Source organism: Octodon degus, unplaced genomic scaffold (genome assembly GCF_000260255.1).
Source record: "Octodon degus isolate 3935 unplaced genomic scaffold, OctDeg1.0 scaffold00293, whole genome shotgun sequence".
NCBI classification, from domain to species: Eukaryota; Metazoa; Chordata; class Mammalia; order Rodentia; family Octodontidae; genus Octodon; species Octodon degus.
The window spans coordinates 330143-340842 of NW_004524869.1; the positions used below are offsets into that span (position 1 = coordinate 330143).

Sequence of the window (10700 nt, forward strand, 5' to 3'; positions counted from 1 at the left end):
AAAGTGAACAAAGTTGTTTGGGATCTGGACCGGCCTCTGGAGGAAGATTGTACCTTAGAGCTTCTTAAGTTTGAGGATGAGGAAGCTCAAGCAGTAAGTTTCTGCCATTTGATTTCACTGTCCATGTCTTTTTATTACTGTGTTGTACATTGTAGTTGTATCCCATTGTTTGTTCTGGGACAATAAGATAAAAAACATGTAATTTGTAAGTCTTGTTCATAGCCAGTTAGAGCCCAGATCATAGCACTTGGGACATGGGACAATGAGCAAAATGACTCAGAAGAACCCAGGCTGTTGCATTCGGTGAGACAAACAGTCGTGGTCATTTTCATGAAACAAGCTCCATTCTGTATGATGAATAATATTCCTAGAAATTACATTTCACAATTACAACCTTTTTAATTTTGGCTATGGATAGAATCACCCTGTAATTAATAGATTTTTAAATTTGGATTTTTGTGTATTGGATTATTTATAATAAATTTTGTCTTGGGCAATTGCTCAGTGGCATAAGTGCTTGCCTGGCAAGCACAAGGTGCTGAGTTCAACCCCCAGTCCAAAAAGAAATTTCTTTCTACCAACCAGTATCAACTCATGACTTTATGTGCTGAGACTGAAGCCGTCTCTTTTTCTTTATATTTTAAGGTTTATTGGCACTCGAGTGCTCACATCATGGGTGAAGCCATGGAGAGAGTCTACGGTGGATGTTTATGTTATGGTCCACCAATAGAAAGTGGATTCTATTATGATATGTACCTTGAAGAAGGGTAAGTCATGTAACTAAAGAGAAATGCAATCTGAATGTCTGTGGGACTGTTATTTTCAGAGTTCTCAGTAAAAGAGCATGAAGGGTTCAAAGTTCATTTCTTTGTCACAACATATTCCAGTTGTTAGAACATGAAGTGCTGCAATTTATTTGCAGTAATATAGGCTCTGATGAGTTCTAGCTCTGGACTGATGGAGGTAGAGCCCTATAGTACGATGGAAAGTAAAATGAAGCTGATCTGATCCTGTTCTTATACCTGCTAATAGTTAGGGGCAGAGGTTGTTAGTGGGAAAGGTCACCATGATAACCAAGGTAGAAGCGCTGAAAATATGAAAATTTATGACATTTATTTATAATTTCTAATATATGGCGAAAGGGTATAGTTTAAGTATTCTAAAGAAACATCCTTCAAAGCCATGGTGTGATTAGAGTAGGATGTAGAGAGATTTATACTTTCTTTTATTCAGAGGTGTGTCCAGCAATGATTTCTCTTCTTTGGAGACTTTATGTAAGAAAATCATTAAAGAGAAACAAGCTTTTGAACGATTGGAAGTTAAGAAGGAAACTCTACTGGAAATGTTTAAGGTAAGTTGAACCATAACTAATGACCTCCACTTTCATTTGTTACTATCACTTGAAACAGTTTTTTTATGGCACAAAGTATTGGTATGTTTACATATATACCATGTTCTAATAAGTGTACTTTGAATTACATTTTAGCTATAGTATTTAGGAGTAAATGTTAAGTTTTAAAGTTTTTTTCCTATTTTTAGTACAACAAGTTCAAATGCCGGATATTGAATGAAAAAGTAAATACCCCAACTACAACAGTCTATAGGTGAGAATTACTAAATATCATTGAATGCAACTGATATATTTATCAGTTCATTTTTATTAAAACTCTTCATTTCATCTTTAGGTGTGGCCCCTTGATTGACCTCTGCCGCGGTCCTCATGTCAGACACACTGGCAAAATTAAGAGTTTAAAAGTTCACAAAGTAAGCAGTGGAACTTTAAAAGTTACATATAAATGTGTTTGTCTCATACAGGTATATAGAACATAAATATGATAACATATATATGTTTAAGCTTTCATTGGTTTCTCTTTTTGTCATTTTTTGTTTCTGTAAGAGGACTTCTTTTTGCATGCTGTCTTCTAAGTAGGTTATCACTGAAGCCAACTCATGGAGAAGGTGAGCAGTTCAGTGTCATGCAGTAATGCACTGACATGGCTCTAGAAATTTTAAAACTTACTCTGCAGCTACATGCTTTTTCTGTGTTTCTTAATAATTGCCCAAGTTCTTAGTACAACTGAGCCTGTCAGATCCATAAACATGGTGATTATTAGATTGTATTTTAAGTTGTGAGAATAGCTAAGTCATCTCAAGACATTTTTCTTGGTTCATTTCCAGTTTTGTTTACTTTGTGTGGGATGCTCTTGCGGTTAAGAGTAGTCCTTGTGAAAGTGGTCTTAGACAGCTAACTTGTTCTGCAGAATGAGTCTAGTTATTCTGGGCTTTAAAGCAGTGTAAGCTATATAGCAGGTGTGTACATTTTATGCCATTTATCTTATCAAAAAGATGAGTGTGGCTCATATGGTGGCACATGCCTGTAATCGCAGCACTTGGGAGGCTGAGGCAGGAGAGTGGTTGAATTTGGACTAGCCTGAGCTATGTAGCAAGATCCTGTCTCATAAAACCTAGCAGTGCTGGTAATGGTCCTAGTAGCAATAGCAGTAATAGCAGTAATCAAGGAAAGATAGGGAGGAGAGAGGGGGGAGGTTAGTACTCTCAGGATGAGTTTGCCATGTAAGGTGCTTCTCAGAAATCACATCTCTCAAGTGAGATGTTTATAGATTTGAATGCTGTATGATGAATGATCCTTGTTTTCAGAATTCCTCCACATACTGGGAAGGCAAAGCAGATATGGAGACTCTCCAGAGGATTTATGGCATTTCATTTCCAGATCCCAAAATGTTGAAAGAGTGGGAGAAGTTCCAAGAAGAAGCTAAAAACAGAGATCACAGGAAAATTGGGAGGGTATGTTAAAGAACAGTGATGTGTCTAGACTGCCTTAATTCTTTCATTTGAAACTTGAGTTAAGAACATACTGGAAATTTCATTTAAAGTGTCACTTTAGAGGGGCCTGCCCATTAGCTCAGTGGTTTAAGTTCCTGCTTAAACCAAGCATTCAGGCTCAGGATGCTGTGGTTCGAACCCAGTTACTCCTGCAAAACCAGAAATATCCTAAAGGCATAAGGCCAAAAAAAAAAAAGTCACTTTAGATTTCCAGTGCCTGTGGTGTTGTGTGCTGCACAAGCTGTAAATACTTACTGGTTGTCACATAATCTTTTTTAATTACTACTGTTATGAGTATTGTTGACGTATAGTTCTCTACAAACTAGAGCAGCATTTTGTAAAGCTGAAGAACTAGACCTTGGAAACTGTCTACTCTCAGTCTGTAGAAGTGGAACTGAAATACAGAACAATGAGTTGAACTGTTTTATAACTGGACTCAAGCCCCTGGTATCCGGATTGTATCATTTTTCTCTACCTATTCTAAATGTCCGCTGAGCTGGAAATTAGACTAGATAGAAATATTCCTTAACATTCCTTCCTCAGTTCCAGCACTGAGGAAGCTGGCATCTGTTGGTGGATTTGGGTATAATTGTGGGGAAAGGATGTGGGAGAAATGTTCACTGTGACTCACTAGAGGTGTTAAAACTATGAAAACCATCAAGCTGAGGTCCATGTCACTTCCGGATAAACTTGACTGAATTGAGGACTGTTAACAGGCAGAAAATGGACTTGTACTAAGCTGCAGTCAATTGTAATGTGTCATTAATTTGTACTCCAGAAACACTGACATGGTTTCTTTTTATTCAGGATTGGCCCTAGTTTAAAATATTGAACATGTATGATATATTGTTCTGCCTTTGCCCAGGACCAAGAACTGTATTTCTTCCATGAACTCAGCCCTGGAAGCTGCTTCTTCCTGCCGAAGGGAGCCTACATTTACAATACACTCATGGAATTCATTAGGGTAAAATACATTTTTTATTTTCTGAAGATTTAGGATATACAGTGATTTCATTAAAAATGTTTGTTAAGTGCTGGCCAAATAGCTCAGCAGATTAAAGCGCCTGCAAGCAGGTGCAGGGGCTGGGGGTTCCCAGGCCTGCTGTGCTGGCCCTGCCCCCGTAGCATGCTGAGACAACACTTGAGACTGGGCATGGTGGCATGTGCCTGTAATCCCAGCTGTTGGAAGGCTGTAAAGAGGCAGGTCACTAGGAGTCCTGAGTCTGATCTAGTAGTGAGACCCTGAACACCCTGTAGACCCTTCCCTAAAATATAAAAATAAAGTCTGGTGAAAAGTAGGATGATGTGTTTGAGAGGACATAAATAAAAGTGGACATTTGAGGTCCTATAAATTGTTAATTATTTATTCCTAATACTGACATTGTCCATATACATGGAAATATATATAGAGAAAACCTGGTGATCTTGAAGTGGGACCTATAGCCCTTTAAAGACAGGAGATTTATGCTATTTTGATAAAAAAGTTTGTATTTCCCTTGAGAAAACAAGTTTTCATGTTGTTTTTCTTTTTTATTACAATATATTTTAAGCATACTTACTGTATAGGCAGTATGAGTACTCACCACGTAATTTAACATATATTTACATTGGGCTATATTTGCTTCATCATTTTTTAAGATACAGAATCTTTATGTATAAGAAAAGGAAAGAAAAGACCAGTTTTGAAGATCCTTTTTGATCTATTCCCTCTTTTTTCCTAGAGAAACTATTGTTTTTGAGTTGCCATGGATCCTTTTTGTTCATTTCATTAACATCTGCCTCATAGCTATACTGTGACTTAAGTGTATGTCAATGCACATTAACTGTGATCTTTTTTAGATAGATACAAATTCACTTTAGTTTTACTTGTTGCATATTATTCTGTGTACCTACTGCAGTGTGCTTATGTGTTTTACTGGTGTACACTGATACAAATTTTAATTTTTCCATATTGCCAGCCATGCTACAGTAGCCTTATTTTCATAAGCCCCATCATACATGTAAGAGTTTCCTCTGGCATATACCACAGGTGGAATTTCTGGGTCATGGAATTTGCATGTCTTGAACTTCACTAGATAGTGTAAAATTGACCTTTTAATTTTAACTCCCTCTGGAGCATTGATTTGTCTGCATGTCTGTTTTGTTTGTTCCCTAACAGAGTGAATACAGGAAAAGAGGATTCCAGGAGGTGGTCACCCCAAACATCTTCAACAGCAAACTCTGGATGACCTCTGGCCACTGGCAGCACTACAGCGAGAACATGTTCTCCTTCGAGGTGGAGAAGGAGCTTTTTGCTCTTAAGCCCATGAATTGCCCTGGACACTGGTACTAATTAGCAGCGAGGAGTTTCTATTAAAAGATTTTCATATGCTATAGTTAGTCCTAGATTGCTTTACCTCTTTCAGAAGAATTTTTGTTAAAAACAAATTATGTAATCAGAAGAATATTTACAACATTGTATCATAATAGCTTCCATAACCAGTTAGATCCCCATGTCTGTACACATTCTTGAGTGGTATGCTGGGGTTACAGCAGTGAAGAAGCCGGGATATAACGCAGAGGTTGACTGGGATGTAGTGAATTCTCTAGATTTTTCTCTTCTTTTTTTAAATGAAAGGGAGTAGTATGGCATGCCTGTAAACCCTGCTGCTTTGGAGTTTTAGATGGGAGGATCCTGAGCTCAAGGCCAGCCTAGCCAAATAAGTATCTCAGAAAAGAAATGTGTTTTTTCCAAAACTATGGCTAATGAATTAATATCCTTGGGTAGTCTTCCTTCTCTTGGGGCTGCTCTATTTTCTGCTTTTAGAAGATAAAGCACCATTTCTGGAAGGACTTGGGGGCACTCTTGGATATTGCTAACTCAGTGCTCACCCCTTCTGGTAGGCCCATGGAATGGAGGAAGTGAGAAGAAACTTGGAGAAGAAACTGGGATGTATGTGTCAGTGTCAGAATTGTCTGAGTTCATTTTTAGTTTTCCTAAGACCTGAAGCATCTTTTGACTAACAAGAAGACCAAAGCACTTTGGGGTCTGGTCAGAGACCAAATCTGACTTTATTAACCAAGCCATTTGTTTATGGGTAACATTCTTTTTTATGGTAATAACTGTTAATCCCAAGGTCTTTATACTGAAGTACATCCCCAGCTGTTTTTAAAATTGTCTTTTTGGGTAGAATCTCAGTAAGTTGCTAAATGGCTCAAGCTGGGCTCAGCCTTACAGTCCTCCTACCTCAGCCTCAGAGTACTGGGATTGGCATAGGCAGGCACCACCACTCCTGCCTTTTTTTTTTAAATCTTAAAGGCAGTCCTGTTCTTAGTGGAAATATCGAATGTAAGAATTTGACTCAAGGTTTTCCTGGAATACATTTTTTATTACCTATTGGCTATGGTTGATTGTGTTACCATTTGCCATTTTATTCACGCAGTTACTTCTATTAATGTAGGAAACTCAGGATTTAACAAATGTTTCTCATACAAGTAGAATCCATGCTTTTTCATTTGATAACTTTTCATATAGTTAGATATAACAGAAAAATGTTTGATTGTGATTTTTATTTTTTGGTGCTGGGGCTTGAACCTGAGGTCCCTCATGTGCTAGGCAATCACTTGGCATTAGGCTGCCTCTCGACGCACTTGTGTAATGAAATGAGTGGATTATTTTTCCTTCAGCCTTATGTTTGATCATCGGCCAAGGTCCTGGCGAGAGTTGCCTCTTCGGGTGGCCGATTTTGGGGTACTGCACAGGAATGAGCTGTCAGGAGCGCTGACAGGACTCACCCGGGTACGAAGATTCCAGCAGGATGATGCACATATATTCTGTGCCATGGAGCAGGTATGAGACCCTATGGGTTAAAATTATTTAAAAGAAATGTGAAGTAAGCCGGGGAGGCTGGGTATAGAGGTGCACGCTGATAGTCCCAGTACTCTTGAGAGGTTAGGGTGGCAAAAGGATCTCAAAGTTTGAGCTCAGCTTGGGCAACTTAGTGAATTACTGGCACTGTCTCAAATAAAAATGGGCTGGGGATTTAGCGTGATGCAAAGCCCTGAGTCCAGTCTAGTACCACAAAAACACACAAACTAATAAGTGACAACCACTATTTCTTTTTTTTTAAGATCGAAGCTGAGATAAAAGGCTGTTTGGACTTTCTCCATACAGTGTATAATGTATTTGGGTTTTCTTTCAAACTGAACCTTTCTACTCGCCCAGAAAAATTCCTTGGTGATATTGAAATATGGAACCAAGCTGAGAAAGTAAGTGGTGGTTTTGGTGTAGATGCTATTTGTCTGAAATCATTGTGTTTTTCTTTATAAAAATTTAAAAAAGAGAAAATTAGAAATAGTTGCTGTTAGAGTAAGATCATTTTTGTTTGGTATGGGTTTAAAGTATTATAGTATTTTAGAATTGATTAAATGTTTTAGGGTTTTTTTCCAGTTATTAAATTGCAAGCTTTAAAGGAGGTTTGTCTGGAAGTAGTTTTAGGTAGACAATCACAAAGCAGGGAATAGTGATCTGTGAAAGTAATTATAATAGTTTCAGAATAGATTGGAAAAAAGAAAGTTGCATTTCAGTAAATATACAAATCATTTTTTATTTTTAGCAACTTGAAAACAGTCTGAATGAATTCGGTCAAAAGTGGGAATTAAATCCTGGCGATGGAGCTTTCTATGGTCCAAAGGTCAGTAGTGAAGTAGTTTTGGGTAATGTGATTTTCATTTGTGAGTGAAAAGAGATTGTCTTAAAATAAGTGGGGGCATGCGGAGCATATCAGCAGTAGCCCAGCAGCTGAGGCTGGCTCCCGCGGTCACAGCATCTTATAGCCCAGTCTTGGCTTTGTAGATTGACATACAGATAAAGGATGCGATTGGTCGCTACCACCAGTGTGCAACCATCCAGCTGGACTTTCAGTTGCCCATCAGGTTCAACCTGACTTTCGTGAGGTAAGTGTCTGCTGTTTCCTTTTAATATGCTTCTCCAGGAATATGTAAGTAAACATATATAGAAATACATACAACAAGCCAAAATAAATTCTTTTGTTTTTTAGCCATGATGGTGATGATAAGAAAAGGCCAGTGATTATTCATCGAGCCATCTTGGGATCAGTGGAAAGAATGATTGCTATCCTCACTGAAAATTATGGGGGCAAATGGTAGTTTTTCTTTGTTCATTCGTTTATTTTTTTCTGATATGTGAACTGGCTAAAAAATGTCTGCTTTCCAATATTGATGTGAAATGGGATGTGATTCTGATTGGTCACTTGTATTTATTTTTATGTAGTTGGTATAGGGTCTCACTGTGCAGCTTGGACCTGTAGTCATCCTCCTGTTCTCAGCCTCCTCAGTGCTAGGATTACAGGCATGCAGCACCACACCAGGACTCTCTTGCTGACTCAAGCGCACCCAGGGGCAGGATGGGATACCAGGGCATCAAACCCTTGGTTCCTGTGCTTGCCTAAGCAGGCGATTAGTCTGCTGGGCTCTCGCCAGCCCTAGGTCACTTTTAATTAATGACAAATAATCACTGAAAAATAAGGAATTATAATTTAAACTCGGCTTGTATAGCATTAGAAATACTTTGCCATTCTAGGCATGGTTTTCACCTGCAGACCCAACACTTGAGAGGCTTAGTCAGGACAATCACAAGTTGAGTCCAGCCAGATAACTTAGCAAGACCTTATCTCAAAAAAATTATTTTTAAAAATGGCTGGGGCTGTAGCTCAGTTTTAAGAAAAGAAAAAGAGCAGAGAAAGGGGAGGAGGAAGAATACTTGGCCTGGATAACATGTCTGCGGCACATGCCTAAAATGCCAGCAACTCGTGGGGCTGGGCAGTAAAATAGTAGATTTGAGGCCAGCCAGGTATCTTAATGTAAGAGACCTTATCTCAAGTAAGAATTTTTTTAAAGGCTGGAGATGTAGCTCAGTGGTAGTCTTTACCTAGTAGGTTCGAAGCTCTAATTCAATTCCTGGTACTGGGGGAAAAAAAAGAATACTTGTGGTGGGTGTGGGGAAAATGTAGTAGCTTCACTGTGGGTTCAGTGTGATTAGCAGTTGTTAGTAGAAGGCATATAAGAATTTTCATTGCTTTTCAAATAGCATTTTAGGGGGACTTTTGTATTTTTTTTGGTCTGATATAGGAGTATGTTTTTCATTTATTTACCTTGTTCAGCTTTATTGATCTGCACTAAGCAAGTATTTTGGCATGTTTTGGGAGACAGTCATTTTTTTCATTGAAGACAAAAATTAAAGATGCCAAGCTGATCAATGTGTTGTAATTTATTTATTTTTCTTTTTTGGGACAGACTGGCCTTTGAACCACATTTGTAGCCCAGGAGATATCCTCCTGTCTTAGCCTCCTGAATGCTGGGATTATAGGCATACCTAACCACACTCACTGTAACTCATTTTTGTAATGTTATATTTTTTTGTGGAAAGGTAGTACACAGCATCTATTTTATTTTTTAGCTAGTTTTGTGTGCGCTCACGATACTGTTTAAAGTGGCCGAAGGTTATCAGAAATCCATTTGTAGTCTGCAAAAAAATACAGTTACATGCTTATTTGAGAGTACTCAGTATTGAACCCAAGGCCTTCGCTCCGAACTGCATCCACATCTGTTATGGGTTGTGTCTAGTTGTGCCCCCTGAGTTTGCTAACTCCTGACAGCCAGTACGTGGTGTTTTATGATGTGCTATACTGAAGCAATAGGCTTCATGTTGCTACTTGCTTGATAACACAGACCTTAGCTACAGATGTTCCTTACTTAGCTCGAGTGGGTACTTAAGCTTCAGTGGGTACTTTAGTAAAACAAGTAAGCGTCAGTTTCAAAGTTTTGAACATAACCCTGGTTTCAGGAAAACGTGCTAAAGAAGTTTGCTGTTTTCACTTAGTGTATGGCCTCAGTCCTCATCAGATCTTTTTATTTTCTCCTTCAGGCCTTTCTGGCTGTCTCCTCGCCAGGTGATGGTTGTTCCAGTAGGACCAACATGTGATGAGTATGCCCAAAAGGTAACCATTAAATAGCACCTTCTTCTTAACGTCGGGCATACGTTTTAGCTCTCATAGCTGCTTATTCCCAGTAAATCATGCTGCTTGTGACATGTAGAGTATTACTGTGCATTTTTAACCTGTGGTAAGTCTAAATGAATTATATCACCACTTTTCAAAGTGGTTCTGTGATTAGAACACATTCAGATAATGTTTTCTATACACTTACGTATCTTCACTGTTTTTAAAAGCCAAACCAGCCTATACTAAATACTTCAGTATGATATGAATATAAAAAAGTTTAAACTATCCTATAACAGAGTAATTTTTCTTCATCGTAATGTGAAGTTTCTGGTTTTTGACTATTTTTCAGCTTAATATCAAAGTTTTTGCGGTCCTACCACAAAACTAACTTAATAACATGTATAGATATTGATAATAACCCATTTATTCACATCTTAAAAACCAGAACACCCTGTTTTTTGTATAGTAATTCTATACTAAAGAATTATGAATGGTTAAGTTAATCATTGAATAATACTGTAACATCAAAATCATCCTTCTAGAGCATTAAAATTAATTTTTCTCAGGTATATACTGTCTTTAAGAAATATATGAACATAAACCAGTTCGTAATCAAACTATAGTACCAAAGAATTCCTGTTACCACATATGGTAATTTTATATGGAGGCTAATATTTATTTCTTGGCAACCTTGCAAAAGACTTGATTTATTTGTAAAAGGATTTCTTTCCTGGTGTAGTATGTTTTTCAAGAGAATTGATTAATTTGATTGGATTCAGATTTTTAAGTTTCTTTTAAAGCAGTTACCTCTCAAAAGCAAAATATATTTTTGATTTTTTAAAAATGTGGACCTTG

The 10700-nt window shown here is 37.8% G+C and overlaps 1 protein-coding gene across 1 annotated transcript in view; it reads left to right on the forward strand.

Moving 5' to 3' along the window:
- Positions 1-10017, forward strand: part of Tars (threonyl-tRNA synthetase) — a 20203-nt gene extending 10186 nt beyond the window's left edge. The window contains exons 4-17 of the mRNA XM_023707457.1: positions 5-93; positions 646-767; positions 1234-1351; positions 1540-1604; positions 1686-1764; positions 2659-2805; positions 3710-3808; positions 5003-5169; positions 6511-6673; positions 6955-7092; positions 7440-7517; positions 7679-7779; positions 7884-7988; positions 9770-10017. Of these exons, the coding sequence (XP_023563225.1) occupies positions 5-93; positions 646-767; positions 1234-1351; positions 1540-1604; positions 1686-1764; positions 2659-2805; positions 3710-3808; positions 5003-5169; positions 6511-6673; positions 6955-7092; positions 7440-7517; positions 7679-7779; positions 7884-7988; positions 9770-9857 (1559 nt within the window). The 3' untranslated portion in view covers positions 9858-10017. The remainder of the gene's footprint in view (positions 1-4; positions 94-645; positions 768-1233; positions 1352-1539; positions 1605-1685; positions 1765-2658; positions 2806-3709; positions 3809-5002; positions 5170-6510; positions 6674-6954; positions 7093-7439; positions 7518-7678; positions 7780-7883; positions 7989-9769) is intronic.
- The last annotated feature ends 683 nt before the right edge of the window (positions 10018-10700 follow it).